The sequence below is a fragment of the Staurois parvus genome, unplaced genomic scaffold (genome assembly GCF_062004578.1).
Source record: "Staurois parvus isolate SC_StPar_1 unplaced genomic scaffold, SC_StPar_1.0 ptg000298l, whole genome shotgun sequence".
Taxonomy (NCBI): domain Eukaryota; kingdom Metazoa; phylum Chordata; class Amphibia; order Anura; family Ranidae; genus Staurois; species Staurois parvus.
In genome coordinates, this window is record NW_028318094.1 from 1,383,744 (window position 1) to 1,402,338 (window position 18,595).

Consider the following 18,595-nt stretch of genomic DNA (forward strand, 5'->3'; position numbering starts at 1 on the left):
TTAGTATCACTTTAAACCTATGTTTACTAAAACCCTTGTGAGCCCTATGACTTAATACAAGTGTCTTCAATGTGGAGATCAGAGTTCATATTAGTTCTCCGTTCAATATGGATGATGCAAATGCCAGGGGTTTTGGGTAAGTTAGCAGTGCTAAAGATCCCAAATTAGTACTTTTTTTTGCAGGAAAATTAGTATTTCAGTCCTTTTAACCCCTCCATTTCCGCATGGCACTCATGGATACTGCCATTTTTTACCATCCCTTCTTAATATAAATGCTGACCCAGTGGGTTCAGTACTCTGAGTTGCTGATTCTCACTTTGCTGACCTGTATATTTGTTGCAGGTTAGTAACTTATTTAGTACTGAAGTTGGTGCCTCAGCTGTATGTCTCTCATGACAGGTGCACTTTAGCAAAATCAGTGCAAACATTTAAGTTTTCTTCCAACCTTTCGTTTGTATATCAGGATATCTGTCACTTCTGTCAAATTATCACCTGTTTAAAGTAGAGACAGCCACTTTGTAGGATAAGCCAGTGTTAAGGAAAACATAATTTAGATGTCCTTCAAAGACTAGTGACACGATTGCTGCATTTGGAAGTTGATGAGGTGGAAGATAGGTCAGAAATAATTATCGGGCTGAATTGTGTACATTTTACTTGAATGTATTTTAATTTCTATCCACGTGCCCCACTTTAGACTGTTTCTTTATAAATGTCCATGACTTCAAGTAGTTAAAGCAAGCTGATTCAGCAAAAGTGATCGCCTTTATGGATGTGAAAAGAACTGACAACTACCCCCTACATTGCCACTTGGTGGTTTCTGGGCCTTTCCTTTGCAAGCATTGAGATTCATAGTTTGCAGTTTTAACACATATCCAGATGACCACCCAGCAAACAGAGGAGAATATAAGCCTTCAATGCTCCCCCACAAGCCTTGTGTATGGCTACACACACTGCTTTTTGCAAAAACGTGGTAAAATGTGTTTTTGCTGTGTTCTCGCCATGTTCTACACCTGAGAAAAAAAGGACGTTACTCAAAAATTTACTAAACATTCATCAGGGTGGGTGGGTTTTTGCCCCCCCCCTTTTTTTTTTTTTGCAGTTTAACTTCAATGGGGATGTGCGGTTTTGGTGTGTGTGGTGTTTTTTTTTTTTTTTTTTTTTTTTTTTTTTTTATAATATGCAGCAAGCAGGACTTGAAAAATGCAATGCACCCTCAACTCACCAGTGACCAGTGAGTTCCATAGGACTTAATGATCAAGCGTTTTTCTTCCGCTTTTTTTTTCATGCAAAAACAGAAGAATATTGGATCAGTGTGAAAGCAACATATGTCCTGTAGAAGCGTTCCATGAGTCTGTAGTGTCTTGGTCCTCAGCCAGTTGCTGGTGTAATTGTCCCTTCCTGAAGCTTCTGTCAGCTCACATTTATGTGTCAGTAGACTTCTTCACATATTCCTCTTGCTAATTTTCTCAAAAATAGACTAGAAACCTTACAGCAGCTGGAATTGGAGAAGAAAGTGTTCATTCAACATCAATGTAACCATGAAATGGAGAAGCAGAATGATGAAAAATGTACAACTTAGGCCTCTTTTACGTCTTTCCCACTAATTGGGTAACCTGGAATTCTGCCACAAAGTTGCTTGTATTATGTGAAAGACCTAATTACACTAAAAGCTCTGTATATTAAAGGTCCCAAAAATGGACAAACAATCAACATATCTGCCCTAACGAATTTGACAGCTGATGGTTTTCTTCCGTGGATTGTTTATAGGAAGTCACCTTTTTGATAGCTTCAAGTACACCCTTTTGTTTCCGCAACCTGCATTCTATTTAGGGTCTCCACATGTCACAATCTGACTATACAATCAACTTTAGATTTACCAAAACTATTTAAAATGGGAACCTACCTAAACTATCAAATCAGACGATCTCTTGCGATACATGGTTGTTTGGTAGATCTAAAGGAAATGTTTCTATGGGACATGTGTGTGATGAGCTAAAGAGGCAGAAAGCAGTTGTGAACACAGGTGCCAGCATGTACTTCACATATGTACATTACAATTTTAGCTTCTGAAGTCAAGCATAGATCTGCCCATTGTAGTTATGGACCAACAGTGATGCTGCCCATACATACCTGATAATTACAAGGGAAGCTGCTGACTCAAACATCACTTGCAATAATTGGATGATTTCTGAACTCACAGAGGATGGTAAAATGCATCTTCTGAGATTGAAACCTTTTCTTAGTTCAAACAAGTGTCACAGATGGTCCTGGCAGTCAGGGAACCTGTTCCAACAAAGACATCTCTTCCTATTGGGAAGGTATCTGTCTGTGATTAAAACAAAAAAAGGTTCACCATACACTAAATTTTTCTGATTCTACAATCTTTTTTAGATCTGCTGTCAACTATCTAGCTCAGAAGCATGCCTGATTTGATACGAATTTTTACCTAGTTTTGGTAACTTTAAGGGTAATAGTTCAGCGTTTATAATATCAGATTTGTATAGTATCTGACCAGCCTTAGACATAGGAGACTGTGCCTGAGCCCAACTTTAGGAGCTGAAGTCAAGATTTGCAGAAAAGATCTTCCCATATTATGAGGCTCTTGGGATGCTCAGCAGTGTGAATGAAAGTGTGGTGAAGCCCTCAGGATACCTGCTTTTCAGACCTGTAGTCATAGGTGGGTTTAACACCGGTTCATTTCAAATATTATTTGTACCTAAACTGCATAATCATCCATAAATGTTAACACTTAAATGGCTTTTTCAGAAAATAGTTTATACCATACATGTTTAATGTCCCAGTGAAAGTAACTGTTGCTTTGTTTTTTGTCTTTTGAAATTTTTTTACCTTTCTTATATGTACCAATGTTATTTGTTTTGTTTTTTTTTTTTTTGTGCTCAAGGAATCAGCGCCCATTTGTGGATTATGGAGATGCTGTGATGTGTGGGATGGAATACGCACCCAGCCATTGGTTAAGAACAAACGCCATTTGGGGAAGGTACACTTCATCATAACGAGATTGGGTTTTGAATGAATTTGTGCCAGATACTGTATTTGTCATAGGGTTACAAACTTGCTATCAGTTTTCAGCCACAGCAATCTTCCACTCACTGTTTTCATAATTTCCCAGTAAGTAGCCATATAATACGAAACTGGTTTAGAAATAGATTGAAAGATTATCTGTATTTTCACTAGCCCTGCATTGATTTTCCTCATTTTTTCCATTTCACTGAGCAGCTGGGGATTGGGTTTTAGGAGGTGACTGAAATCCTGGGAGGCAGAATGCTGTGGCAGAGAGCTGATTGACTTCTCAAAAGTTGCCATCACATTTGTATAGACAGCATCAGGCTTGTAAAAGTACTTCTTGGAAACCTGGAGGCACCGTTTGTTCATGAGACATCCATGTAATAACCTGGTGAGATTCCACAGTCCTATAGCTCAGTTAATTTCCTAGGGGAAAATGTTGAAATTTACTGGTTTCATTTGCATATATCTACCATTGTGCTGTGACCATCAATAACATTGATTAAATGAATGGCTTTGTGTTGTTTGTCTGCCAAGTAATGCGAGCAACAGAAAGCACTGTGACAGGTGGTCACCAGGACAGGAAACAATGGGAAATCCGCTCAACAGGGACACATGCAGCGGTGAAAGCCTGATGGTGGTTTCAATCTGTAACCACTCTACCCAAATTGGCTGGAATAGGAAATTTTGAGTCTGGGGCATTTGTTAAAAACTTACATGTGGTGGTGCAGTTGTCTGTCAATTTTTTTTCCATTCTTTTTAACATTTTTTTTTTTGCGTTCTTTAAGGTAGTCTGCAGACTGTTCTTTTAGACTACCAAAAAGTAGAGCGCAACCATGTAGAAACGCTAAAGTGAAAAATTATATATATATATATATATATATATATATATATACCGGTGTGTATATATATTAGTCCCATTCCTGTTTAAAACTTACTGTAATGTGACATTACATATACTCTCAGCTCCTTATATTCTCCTGAAGAAGTGAACTCTCATTCTTGAAACACATCAACATTTTCCAACACTCCCTCCTCGTTGCAGGGTATATTGTCTATTTTGTTGAAACCTATAACTACATTTTATAATGGTATAATGGCCGTATAGTCGGTGGGTTTTAGGCGGTGGGATGGATAGTCACTTAATGTTCACACGATCTATAGAATGTGTTTTGGCATATTTTATATCATTAATATAATTACATTTTCACAGTAAGGATACTGTACCAATATCTGTGCAATTTTGGCCTGAACTTCAAAGTTGTCCTGGCAGATGGTGTGCCCTGACAAATCTCTGCATCGTATACACAAGTAGTGTTCTGCACATAACTACTGAGACCTGTCAGAGTCCATGAGAGCAGACCTGAGGATCTCAAATCTTTGTGATTTGTAGGGAAACCTTTTAGGGCTCATTTACACTTGCTTCGATACACAATAAAGCGCTCACCACTTCAACCTGCTTTTTTGGTGTGTTGTTGATGCTTCAATGAGGTTTTCTTTTTTTTGTTTTTTGAAGCTTTAATGAAACTTGGCAAATGCCCTGTGTGTGTTGATTTCCGATTTGTTTTAAAGGGGTCCAGTAAAACCCTAGCTCATTAGTACCCCTGTTCAGCAGATCCCCAGCTCATTGGCACCCTTGTTCAGCAGATTCACAGTTTATTAGTATCCTCATTCAACAGATTCCCTGCTCAGTAGTACCGCCAGCTCTGCTGATCCCCTCCCATTCAATAGTAACCCTCAGCTCTGCTGATCATCTGGTTTGCTGATCCTCTCTCTCTGGTCCTTCTATGGAGGCTTTGGAGACACTTTGAAGCATCAAGAAAGCAACATGGGGTATCATTTTTTTTTAAAGTAAAGCAAATGCAAACTAAATAGGACTGTAACCTTACTATTTTATTTAGTGACAGGTGCTTTGATTGGCATTCAGAGTGCTTTAAAAAACTGATTAAAAACAAGACCGTGTTTTTGCTGTAATCTCTGCAGCTATTATCAGAGATGGCCACTATTATATGTGTATCACAAATATAAGGATAATCTACAAATCTGTGAAATTCAGTCTTTAAAGCATAGTTTTAACCCAACCCTTCCCAATAATCCCCCCTTGAGTCCTCTTGACACCTTGGCCTGTTAAGTGGTATGTTGAATCATGCTGGGGTATCATTCTGCCTAGAAGAGGAGCAGCACAAGACCACAAGAGAGAACGCATGGGGCAGCACTGAAACTTGGAGAGGGTGAGTACTTCTTTGTAATGTGTTTTAACAGAGGTGAGGACCCATATTAAAAAAAAAAAAAAAAAACCAGCAAGGCTGATGTTGTCCCTTAATAAATCTAGAACACTAAGCTTGTGTTTAAAAAAAAAAAAAAAAAAAAAGTCAGTGAAATAACCTACTTACAGTCAAATATTGCAAAAATTCTGATACGGAAACGATGTAGTATGGAAATATACAGATTTTCGTTTTTTTAATAGCAAAATTGCTTTGTAATGTGAGCATTTTCAGATTAGCGGTATCCTGGTCACCATAAGTACATAGTACTCATTTACGATTGGTTTTAATTTGGTATGTAGATATACTGCTAGAAAGATGCATAAATTAATGTTTCTAATTATGGTTGGCCTAATTAAACATTGTTTTTTTGTTTTTTTTGTAGGAGAATGGTTGGCTTCTTCCTTATTCTGACACAGTTGGGATTCTGCTGTGTTTACTTTGTGTTCCTGGCTGACAATGTTAAACAGGTATCTACTAATAAAGAAGCTTTTAAAAATGTCCTGTAACCCATAAGGTTTCACTTTTAAATTTATACATTCAGTTTAACTGAAGCTAAAAAGACCCAGACAGCAATAAAATCCTGACAGAAGTTTTGAATTGAATTGATTTTTATTAAAATGTTTAAAGTTGAACTTCAGACATATATAAACATGCCAGTGAAGTCCGTTTTTGTATTTATTAAAATCTGAAAGGGTTTACATGTATTTTAAATGTAACTGTCCTTAGTACATGGATTGCACTTGGTAGCAGCCTCCTATCATTGCTTGTAGAGCAGCAGTCTGAGCACACTAAATGAAGGAAAGCTAAAGACTGATGAAGTCACTTCTATGCTCTCTCTTCCAATTAGCGTGTTTCGATGTGCTGATGGGCACATATGTACATTAGTTAACAAAAAACATGCTGATTGAGGAAGAAAGAATAGAAATGATCTCTGAAATCCTATCTCTTCAGGGAAGCCTATCCTGCCCTCAGCTAATAATGGAATCTTCTATTCTTCCTACCAGTCCATCCCCCACAGTTATTACCTTTTGTACCACTAGCCCCTCCCTCTTAGATTGTAAGCTCCAAGGAGCAGAGCCCTCTTAACCCTCTTGTATTGAACTGTATTGTTGCTGTATTGTCTCCCGTTATATTGTAAAGAGCTGAGCAAACTGTTGGCGCTATATAAATCCTGTATAATAATAATAATGTGGCCGCATCAGTCTTTTGCCTTTCCTTCATTATCCAGTCATGGGCTGGTGGAAAGGAGATGACCAGGCCGTGTTGCTCAAAGGGTTAGTTCCCCTTTACAAAAAAAAACCTGCCGGTGCAGGTATGGGACGCTAGATAAAAATAAACTGTACAGCTTTGACTAAAGTTGAATATCGTCCTTGCTTTAGGTATAGTCCATTTACATACCTCACAAAGCCTTAACTGAAAACTCTCAGGATGTTGATAGGACGTTGCTAAGGGAGGCCCAGTGACTACTGTTTATCTTCACTATCACAGGACTGAGCTCTCAAATGCTGAGCCCAGTGCTATTGTATCTGGGGGGAGAACGCATTTGAGGAGGTCTGAATCCAAGAAAGAACTTACTTCTGTGATGGTAAAGGTGAACAATAATAGCTTGACCTCTCTTGGCAACATCCTGGGAGTTTTAAGGTCAGGCTTCATGAGGTACGTAAATGGCCCACACCTATATTAAGGGCATTATTCAGTTTTGGTCAAAGCTGCATGTTTGTTTTTATCTACAGACATTCCTTATCGGCATAGGCAGTTTTTTGATAAAAGAACAATGTCTTTAAGGTCTCATTCACACCATAGTGCAGAGACATCAGTTTTTCTGCACGCATTTTGCAAGAGCACAAAGAAAACAATTGTTACCTATGTGCCCTGTCCACACCACAACACTAGTATCGTGTGGTTTTTTGTCTGTGTAGGAATCTGCAACGTTTATAAAACTCATTGACACTCCCATGAAAACTGATGTAAGCTTGTGTCTCTGCAAGTGAAATCTGCATGTCAGTTTCCATCATTTTTCATGCATGATTGGTGTGAACGAGCCCTAAATACAGTAGAGAAATGTCAGATTAACGGCCTTGCTGTGCTGTATGATGGGGATGGACAGAAATGAGAATCCTTTTAAAGTAAAATAGCTCTCATATATGTGTATTTCAGTGCTTGGTCTGGAGTTCAGTTTTAATGATACAGTAAAAAAATAATTTCATGATTTACTGTAAATGAAAGTCTGTTGAATAGAACTAAGTAACATGCTTGTTTCCGCGGTACATGCAGCTCTGAAGTCTGAAAAGAATTTAGAAACTGCCTTTGTTTCCTTAGTTCATGTTCATAGTGCCACTCTCTGGCTTGTCCTTTTTTAATAATAAATGTGTGGTTTCCAACATACGAAGGCCAAACTTTAATTTCTGATCTTTAAAAAAAGCTGTTCGCAATCTATTTATTAGAAACCAGAGAAAAAAAAATTCAGGAATGAAAGTGGGTTGTTGGATTTTAGCAGTTATAGCAGTTAGTAAGGACCAGTTCACACTCGTGTGCTAAAATGGATGTACATTTCCAGCCATTTTAGTCACACGCTGACACCCGTTGACATACATTTTAACGTCCATTGGCATACATTTTAGCATGCGTTAAACCTTTCTGCCTTCTCACAGGACATTCTGTGCATTGCGTTAACATCCACTTACATCTGTTGTGCTAAAATGCATACATGCTGCATTTTAGCGCAACGCAGGTCAACACAACATTATAGTGTGAATAGGACACATTAGAAATATTGTTTTTCAAATGTCCTTCTGTTGATCTGCATTTTACAGCTGCGCTGAAATGCAGATCAACACACTGCTGTGAATTGACCCTTAATCTAAGTTTGGAAGTTAGATTCTACTACTTTTCTTGAAAAATAAAAAAAGAATCTAATTGTTCACAATGAGCACCAACTCTATGTTTGCTCCAGTCTTCTTGACTCTATCTTTTTATTTATTTATTTATTTATTTTAATAATAAGGTCCATCTCTGTGTTCCAACTCCCCCGTTTACATTCTTTGTTTAAAAAGAAACAAAAAAAAAATTGCGACAAGCAGGGTGCAACCGACCATGATGGTCACATCGTTGCGCAGACTCTGTAACCCATATTCAGAGATTAATACAGCATATTAAGCAGGCCATAGATGGATTGAATCTTAGCCAGTTCAGCAGGGATTGGCCAAAATCTATGGGCAGGCTGGGTATACTGAAGTCACTCCATAGCAAATTCCGTGGGAGCCCAATGGACCCAAGGTCGATGATTAATTTTTAATAAGATTTTTTTTTTTAAACTATATTAAAGTTAAGTAGTTTTAAAGGCTACCAGTTTTTTTTTACTTTCATGCATGAAGGTAAAAACCTTCAGATTTCAGCCAACCCCCCCCAACTTATACTCACCTAAGCCCATTCATGATCCAGCGACGTGCATGGAAGCTCTCCCAGGACTCTTTCTCCTCATTGGCTGAGGCACTGCAGCAGGAGTCATTGGCTAGGAGGGAGCACACAGAGGTGGCTCAGGAGTGAGCACTCACAAGTACCCCCAGAGCAAGCAGCTTGCTCTTGGGGCATTCAGCAGGGTTGAGGAGCTTGGAGAAGAAGAGGAGGAAGAGAAAAGGAGGATCGGGGCTGCTTTATTGCTTTATGCAGAACAATTGCTCAGAACATGTAAGTATGACATGTTTGTTATTTTAATACAAATCTGAACCCTTACAATCACTTTAAGGTATATTGTACCATATTGGGAATGTATACATGCAGAGTTTGTAAAGTTAATGAAAACTATGGTAAGATGTTATAGGCTCAATTCACAAAACTTATACACCCTAGTAAGCCTGGGTTCACATCTGTGCGGTATATCACATGTGATTCACACAGGAACTGAACTGCACCGCATTCCTGTGCAAATCACGTGATTTGTGTGCGGTGCGATTGGAGCCATACATGTTGTGTGGCTCTAATTGCACTGCACCCAAACCAAAAAACGTGCAGGACCCTTTTTCGGGTCTGCACTAGAATTCGTGGTGCGATTCTGCACATCGCACCGCGTTTTGCAGACCGATTTCGAGGTGTTGTTAACTTAACATACACACCCGCAGTGGTTCGCATGAACGGGGTGCGATTCTGATGGCAGTGCGGAATTCGCACTGAAAACACTGTGAATTCCGCGCTGCATCAGTGTGAACCAGGGCTGAGGATACTTTACTTTCAAAAACATTTCTAAAAAATAGTGTCGTAGGCTTGTGTTAAAGCTTTGTGAAATGTGCTTAATATAGTCACTGTCTCTCTTTTAGGTGGTAGAAGCTGCTAATGCCACTACAAATGACTGCAGTTCAAATGTGACAGTGATACTGATGGAGAGTATGGACTCCAGACTTTACATCTTGTCCTTCCTGCCATTCCTCATACTTTTAGTCTTCATCAAGAACCTGCGCTATTTGTCTGTCTTCTCGCTGCTTGCAAACGTGGCCATGTTGGGAAGTGTCGTCATGATCTACCAATATATTGGAAGGGTGAGTAGCTATTGAAAAGAAATCTAAAGACATAAATAAAACAATGGGAAAAGTGGGCATTGTCTACAGGAACCAATCAGATCCTTGCTTTGTTGTAACCTCACTAGACAAATATTATCTGATTTTTCCGGCAGAACCTCTGCTTTTTTTTTTCCTTCCTGCTTTTATTGATTTGGTCACCTGAATAAGTACAGTCTATTATTTATATGTATTCACAACCTTTGTCCTGCTTCAATAAATATACTTTCAGATGTCCTAATTGAATACATTTTAATTAACCTAATTTGCAATTAGGTCATACATTCCACCTCCATGAATGTGAAAAATTGCTAGCCATTTAATAATCCTGATCTGGACCCCTCCAGGCTCCAAAACCCTAAAAAAAACTTTTGTTGGTTTGGTTTAAAGACATTTCATTTGTGTTTCCAAGGCACTAAAAGTAAACCAGATAATAAATCTTTAGGCCCCTTTTACACTGGTGTGCTTTTACAGCGATTTTTCCAGGGCGACAAAAGCACACAAACTATTCTTTGTTAAATCCTATGTAACTGTTCATCGCACGTGCGCTTAACTTTTGCAAAGTCCTGCATACTGCATCTTTGTTGCAGTTTTTCAAAAGCACACTAAAAAGCACCTTCCACTGCAAGTCCAAATACAGTATTTGTTCAGTGTTTCAGGTCAGGTTTACATCAGGTTCAGGAGAGGATTAGCTCAGGAACTTATCCTGTTCACACATACCGTATTTTTTGCTCCATAAGACGCACTTTTTTCCCCAAAAAAATGGGGGGGAATGTGTGTGCGTCATATGGAGTGGCAGGCCCGGTATTCCCCCCTATGATAGAATACCAGGCCGGCCGCTTTGCTCTTCTCTGCAGACCTCCTGCGGTCTTACCTGTTCCTCGGTCTTCTTTCCCCAGCGCTGGCATGGGCACCCGGCTGTGACAGCTTGCGACTTCACAGCCAGGTGCCCACTGCTCATGCACGAGAAGCGCGGCGCTTTGTGAATGGCCCTGTAATCTTCTGGGACCTGTCACGTGTCCCAGAAGAATACGGGGAGGGAGGACAACTCCGCAGAAGTGGGAGCGGGTACCTGTCAAATTCGGGTACCCGCTCTCCCCCCCCCCCCCCCCCCCTTTGCTCCCCAAAGGTCCGCAGTCTCTGGTCATCCCCTGTATTGTGTCCGCAGTCTCTGGTCATCTCCTGTAGTATGTCCGCAGTCTCTGGTCATCTCCTGTACTGTGCCCGCAGTCTCTGGTCATCTCCTGTAGTATGTCCGCAGTCTCTGGTCATCTCCTGTAGTATGTCCGCAGTCTCTGGTCATCTCCTGTAGTATGTCTGCAGTCTCTGGTCATCTCCTGTAGTATGTCCGCAGTCTCTGGTCATCTCCTGTAGTATGTCCGCAGTCTCTGGTCATCTCCTGTAGTATGTCCGCAGTCTCTGGTCATCTCCTGTAGTATGTCCGCAGTCTCTGGTCATCTCCTGTAGTATGTCCGCAGTCTCTGGTCATCTCCTGTAGTATGTCCGCAGTCTCTGGTCATCTCCTGTAGTATGTCCGCAGTCTCTGGTCATCTCCTGTAGTATGTCCGCAGTCTCTGGTCATCTCCTGTAGTATGTCCGCAGTCTCTGGTCATCTCCTGTACTATGTCCGCAGTCTCTGGTCATCTCCTGTACTATGTCCGCAGTCTCTGGTCATCCCCTGTATTGTGTCCGCAGTCTCTGGTCACCTCCTGTAGTATGTCCGCAGTCTCTGGTCATCTCCTGTACTGTGCCCGCAGTCTCTGGTCATCTCCTGTAGTATGTCCGCAGTCTCTGGTCATCTCCTGTAGTATGTCCGCAGTCTCTGGTCATCTCCTGTAGTATGTCCGCAGTCTCTGGTCATCTCCTGTAGTATGTCCGCAGTCTCTGGTCATCTCCTGTAGTATGTCCGCAGTCTCTGGTCATCTCCTGTAGTATGTCCGCAGTCTCTGGTCATCTCCTGTAGTATGTCCGCAGTCTCTGGTCATCTCCTGTAGTATGTCCGCAGTCTCTGGTCATCTCCTGTAGTATGTCCGCAGTCTCTGGTCATCTCCTGTACTATGTCCGCAGTCTCTGGTCATCTCCTGTACTATGTCCGCAGTCTCTGGTCATCTCCTGTACTATGTCCGCAGTCTCTGGTCATCTCCTGTAGTATGTCCGCAGTCTCTGGTCATCTCCTGTAGTATGTCCGCAGTCTCTGGTCATCTCCTGTAGTATGTCCGCAGTCTCTGGTCATCTCCTGTAGTATGTCCGCAGTCTCTGGTCATCTCCTGTAGTATGTCCGCAGTCTCTGGTCATCTCCTGTAGTATGTCCGCAGTCTCTGGTCATCTCCTGTAGTATGTCCGCAGTCTCTGGTCATCTCCTGTAGTATGTCCGCAGTCTCTGGTCATCTCCTGTAGTATGTCCGCAGTCTCTGGTCATCTCCTGTACCGTGTCTGCAGTCCATTGGTTCAGAATATTTTTTTTTCCTGTTTTTCAATTACACAGAATCAGCAGCATGCATGTCATGACTGTTGGGTCTGTTGGATTTCTATTACTCTACTACACCTGCTAGTAAATTATTTGCCATGTAGAAATATAATTTCTACCAAAAACACCGATTGATCAGGTTAGTGATGTCTGACTGCTATTATTTTGAACACAACTGTATATGTGATTTGGCACGAAGTCTCTTTTCTTATTTTATCCCCAAACTAAGAATTTCATATTATTTAGTTCATTCTTCTCTGTTTCTAGGATATTCCAGACCCCTCTCATCTTTCCTACGCTGCCAGCTGGAAAACCTACCCCCTCTTCTTCGGAACTGCTATCTTTGCCTTTGAGGGCATTGGAGTGGTAAGTGGCTGTTATTCTATTATCTTGCAATAGCTGCTGTGTTACATTTAATAATTTTGGTATTGGAACTTTAAAGCAGAACTAAACTGCTCCTGAATTACCTCCCTCCAGCACTCTTCCGCTCCCCCATTTTTAGAAAAAACTGGGTAGGCATTTGAGAGCTGGAAGAGACCAGCGGTGAACTTGCGGCAGATTTCCACATATCACACAAATGCTGCAGGCTTCTGGTGCAATGGAAATATAGTGCCCAGCGGCATTTGTGTGCTTGCGCAGAAATCCGCTGCACATGCGCTGCAAAGTTGTGGCTTAGTAACCCACTGCCTTGCAGTATAACTGTGACTAGCAATCTAGGAGGGAGAAGGGCCTGGCCTAGGCCAGATACTAGGACATGCTGCCTTGTAGCACAAAAAGCAAATGCTAACAATTAGAATAAGCTTTTGTATTTGTAAGGAGGAGCAAAATAAGAAATTTAGTTGTGGGAGTTTGGTTCTGCTTTAGGACTCGGGGTTCCCCCTCTCACCCCTCCAATTTCTCCCCAGGCTGCATTTTATACTTTTTTTTTTTTTTGTCTTCTTCAGTGCTTGCCTTTTCTAGGTATCTTCAGGCTTGTGATGTGACAGGTCACCTAAGGGCCAGTTCACACCAGGAACTGCGTGTGATTAGCACAGGAACGCTGTGTGGTTGCTTCCTGTTTGAATCACATGCAGTTCTGTGCGTGCAACTTCAGCCAATTCATTTTGAATGAGCTGAAACTGCACCACACGATAAGTAGTGCATGCACTACTTTTGGAAATGCACTGCAACCGCATTGCACGGAACGTTTTGTAACATGATTTGGTGCAGACAAACGAAACTGCGCTTGCAACCTACTTTTGGGGTATCATTAACTTATTGACACCTCCTGCAGATCGCAAATGGAATTAGTTTTGAACGCAGTATGGGAAATGCGCACAGAACGCGGGTTTCCCACACTGCGTTTTGGTGTGAATTGGCCCTAACTCTTGATCTTCACCTGGCGCTGGTTAGTCTTAGGTGATGCAGAGCGCAGCGTTTGCATGGCCAGTGCAGCTTTCACCATAATTACCTTGTTAGTGTAGGGTGCTATGGTGATTGCCTTTCTGACAAGGCAGGTCCATGACACCCTACATTCACAGTATGTCCTTCTCCCAGGTTTATTAATGCTGAGCTTCAACAAGAAATGAGATTTGGTGGCCAAAAAAGAATAACTGTGGGGGACTGTTAAGAAGAAAAAAAAATTGTGCAAAGTTGGGCTTTAATTGTTAGCACTTCAAGCTAGCGGTGCTGGTGCTTGGAGTTCATTTCCCAGTATTAATGGATCTATTTATCTGTGTTTTCATCCAAGAGTGTTACAAATTTCACCCATTTTCTACTTGAATCATGTGCAACAATGGGTGTGAAACTTGAGGTAACCACCAAGTCTGTTTGCCTGGATGCTTTTGTGTATACTTTTGATGTATAGGTAAGTTGTTGTCCTTGCACACTTATCCCAGATCAGTAATTGAGTAGTAAATCTGGAGGAATAGCATAACAAGGCTTTCATGTTAATTGCGGTGTAACAAAGGTGATGTGGGCGCCACTAAGCTACCGCTGGATATTGCCGTTCTTAACTGCTGTCATACTCCCTGCTTGACAGAAGATGCAATAGATGCCAGTAGGGGCCTGTGAAAAATGGTATGTGAACTGCAGAGAGATCCTTTCTGAAAGGAGCTAGTTACTGCTATGCTCTTGTTTTTTTTAATCTGTGTGCTCTGGGAATCCTTTTGTTATGTATTAAAGAAGTACTCCAGTTTTTTTCTTCGTTTTACATTGTCTCTTTGCTCCCCTTGCCTTTTTAAAAAAACGTCTTCATGCATATGTTTTTTTCACGATAGACACGTGATTTACCCTGATTTTATTTTCACTTCCTCTCCTTGTGGCATTGGGCAGTTTTCAGTACCCCAGAGGATGGAACCACTGCTGTAACCACTGGAGGGTCAACTTGGCCATGTGCTTGGGGTCATTGTTATGCTAGAAAGTCCAGGAGCAATGCAAATTGTCTGAAAGTATTTTCTGATGACATCCCTTTTCACAAGATTCTCCTTGTCTTTGGAGCTCATCCCCACCCCCCCAAAACATCAGTGAGCCACCACCCTGCTTCATGGTGGGCATGTTATTCTTGTCACTATAGGCCTTATTGACCCCTCTCCAAACATGGCGCTTATTGTTGTGACCATAAAGCTGTATTTTGGTCTTGCCACTCCAGATTAAAGCATACTAGAAGCTGTGAGGCGTGTTAAGGTGTTGTCGGACATATTGTAACTGGACATTTTTATGGCATTGGCGCAGTAAAGGCTTTTTTCTGGCAACTAAACCATGCAGCTCATTTTTGTATCATTGTATTTTGCTCTTTGGAACAACCACATTGTTTCTTTCCAGTGCAGCTTTTATTTCTTCTGAGATTACTTGTAGGTTTTTCTTTGTATCCCTAACAATTCTTCTGGTAGTTGTGGCTGTGATCTTTCATGGTCTACCTGAACTTGGCTTGGTATTTCCCACATGTAATTAAACAGTACTGACTGGCATATTCAAGGCTTTGGATATCTTTTTATATCCTTTTTCCATCTTTGAAAAATTCCATTACCTTGTTACGCAGGTCTTTTTTTACAGTTCTTTTCTGCTCCCCATGGCTCAGCCTGCATCCACGTGAGAGCTAATTAACTGATCGATTATTTATACACAGACACTTATTGCAATTCAAAAAGCCACAGATGTGGGAAATAACCATTTTAACCTGTGTGTGTGTGTGTCACCTTGTGTGTCTGTACCAAGGCCAAACATTCCAGGGTATGTAAACTTTTGATCAGGGCCATTTGGGTGATTTCTGTTTTATTCTTATGAGTTAAAAGGAAGCAAACAACTGTTACAATAAATAGCTTTATATGATAATTATCCATAAAGTGGCTCTGAAGTTTCAAGGTCTTTTACCATCATGTATTCTATTCATGAAGGTTAAAAAACCTTGTGTGCAGTGGCCCCTCAAGCTCGCCCCCCCCCCCCCCCCCCCATCCTTATTTTATTTATTTCACATCGGTCCCTAACCCTCAAAGGGCATACAATCTAAGGTCCCTAACTTACATTCATACACATACTAGGGCCAATTTAGACAGGATCCAATTAACCTACCAGCATGTCTTTGGAGTGTGGGAGGAAACTAGAGTACCCAGAGGAAGCCCACGCAGGCACAAGGAGAGAATGAAAACTCCAGGCAGGTGGTGCCCTGGCTGGGATTTGAACCAGCGACCCTAGTACTGCCAGGCAGAAGCACTAACCATTTAGCCACTGATCTGATCCCCTGTCTGGGAACTCTCCCAATGGTTTCCGGCGGGTCAGGGCCAAGCAGCTGCTTTATGTGTTGTATGGATGCAAATGTGGTGTTTTATATAGCAAAAAAAAAAAAAGTGATTAAATACCACAAAAAGAAAGCTCTATTTATGTGAAAAACATGAGAAATTTAATTTGGGTACAGTGTTGCATAATTGAGCAATTACCAGTTAAAGTAGCACAGTGCTGAATAGCAAAAAATGCCATGAAATGGTCATGAAGGGGTAAAACCTTCTGAAGGTCAAATGATCACACACTTGTAGTATTGTATGGTCCTGTGAATGCAGCCTAATACCTGTATCATCAGCACCATCTAGTGGACAAATATATCGTTTTGTGAAATACCTGGATGAGAAAACTAGAATGCAGAATACTATGGGTCAGTTCATTCAAATTGCACAAATGTGATTCTGACATTCATGCAACAAATTTTTTTTTGTTTTCTTTTTCATTTTTTTTTCTAATACACCACTTAAAGGGTAATAACTTGCTTCTATGTATGGGCTTTAAATAAAAATCACTAATTAACCAGTCTCCAACAAGCAGTATCACAGTGCCCCAAAAAGGCACCTTATCAACGCTGTAGTGCATATTGAAATGCAAATCTTTTCACTATTTCATCATTCACTTCCTAATTGTCTTAATCTAAAGACACTCAATATACCAAGAAGACAAACACTGTGTGTGTATGTATGTATATATATATATATATATATATATATATATATATATATATATATATATATATATAAAATAAATGTGTATATATATTCTATAATAAAATTTATATCAACACCATACTTTACAATGCTGCTAATACAAAGCACTAGTATGAGATAAAGGGAGTAGGGAGACCAGGGAGATACTGTAGCAAGAGCAGCACTTCTTACTTTTTAAACCCCTGGACATGTTTTATTTTTTCTGTTCAGTCTTGTATAGTTTTTAAAGAAAGCTAGTACTGATTTTACATTAACACGTATCCAGCAAATAATTGTATACATGCAAAGCAGTGCAAAATTAGAATACAGTTTCTATCTTTATGCAAATGAGCTTGGATACAAATAATACACTGCAAGTAATTTAATGTAACCTAGGAATAATGGTTTACATGAAAGCCAGCAAGAAAAAGAACAGAGTGAGAGAGAGAAAAAAGGTGATCGCGAGATCAGAAAAATACAGTGGCAAGAAAAAAATGTGAACCCCATTGGAATTAACTGGTTTTCTGCAGTAATGTGGCAAAAATGAGATCTGATCCTCATCTAAGTCACAACAGTAGAGGAATACAATGTGCTTAACTCCTTCCTGCTGACCATACGCATATATGCTGTCTCCGTGTACTGGGCTTTTTTACGTGGGGACCGCATATCTGTCTTTTGTGCCGGGAGCCCCGGGTCTTGTAATAACGATAGGGACCTGGAACTCTCGGTTCTGGGTCACCTGATTGCTGTGATAGAATGTGATTGGCTATCACGGTGAGCAGTCACTATGAAACCTGCTCCTGTGTTTTTTCTCTCTCTGAATGGAGGGGAGAGATGCATTGCATCTCCCTTGCAGAGGTTTGATCTAGGTCATTGCCAGGCTTAGTGTTTTGGGTCATGTAAGGGTCAAAGGTCATGGCCATTATATTTTGGGCAGGGTTTAAAAAAAAAAAATAAATAAAAATTAAATTAGTATTAGTGTCCGTGTGTTTTTAGGTAGAATAAAAAAAAAAAAAAAAAGCCCAATGCACACTATTGTTTTTGGGCCCTACTACGGGTACAAACCTACACATATGTGGTATCGCTGTGATCATCTGAAGCAGGAGAATTTATTTTGGGTTGTTCATTGGTTGTAGGTTATGGTAGTGGCAAGAAATATACAGGTAAATTAAGAAATAAATAATAAAAAAAATTATTTATTTTTTTTTTCTTTTTACGATTTTGAGCCAATTTTCCTTTTTGATAAAAAAAATCTGAAGTTATCTGTTAACTTTTACCACCAAATATAAGCCCAAATTGTCCTGAAACAAACAAGGTATAATCCACCTGGATACACAAAGTAGATGGTATGTGCAGTTTTACAAACACAAGTCAAAACTGCAAAATTGTGCTTAGGCATTTGTTTTACCCTTAGGCGGAAAAGGGTTAAGCCGTAAGCACACAAACCATTCTAATTTCTTCTGTCTTTATTGAACACAACCATTAAACATTCACAGTGCTGGAGGAAAATGTAAGTGAAACATTTTGAGTTGATAGCTGGTTGAACTCCCTTTGGCAACAATGACCTCAAGCAGGCGGTTTTGGTAGGTCTGGATCAGACCTGCACAATGTTCTGGAGGAATTTTTTTACCATTCCTCTTTACAAAACTGCTTCAGCATAGACACATTTGTAGGATGTCTGCTGTGAACGGTTCTCTTCAGGTCATTCCACAGCATCTCTTTGGGGTTAAGGTCTGGGCTCTGATTGGGCAATTCCAAAGGGCACTTTTCTTTTTCTGAAACTTTTTCTGAAAGGAGGACCTATCTCATTGGCGTAGCCAGAGTATGTTATGTATAGATAAT

General features: G+C 40.4%; 1 protein-coding gene across 3 annotated transcripts in view; it reads left to right on the forward strand.

The window, feature by feature from the left end:
• The window catches only part of LOC149458002 (proton-coupled amino acid transporter 1-like), a 107,074-nt gene that overhangs the window by 36,353 nt on the left and 52,126 nt on the right, over nt 1–18,595 (forward strand). For all 3 annotated transcript variants that reach the window (XM_089682798.1, XM_089682799.1, XM_089682797.1), the window contains exons 5-8: nt 2,903–2,998; nt 5,674–5,758; nt 9,605–9,823; nt 12,576–12,674. In XM_089682798.1, coding sequence (XP_089538924.1) covers nt 2,903–2,998; nt 5,674–5,758; nt 9,605–9,823; nt 12,576–12,674 — 499 coding nt within the window. The remainder of the gene's footprint in view (nt 1–2,902; nt 2,999–5,673; nt 5,759–9,604; nt 9,824–12,575; nt 12,675–18,595) is intronic.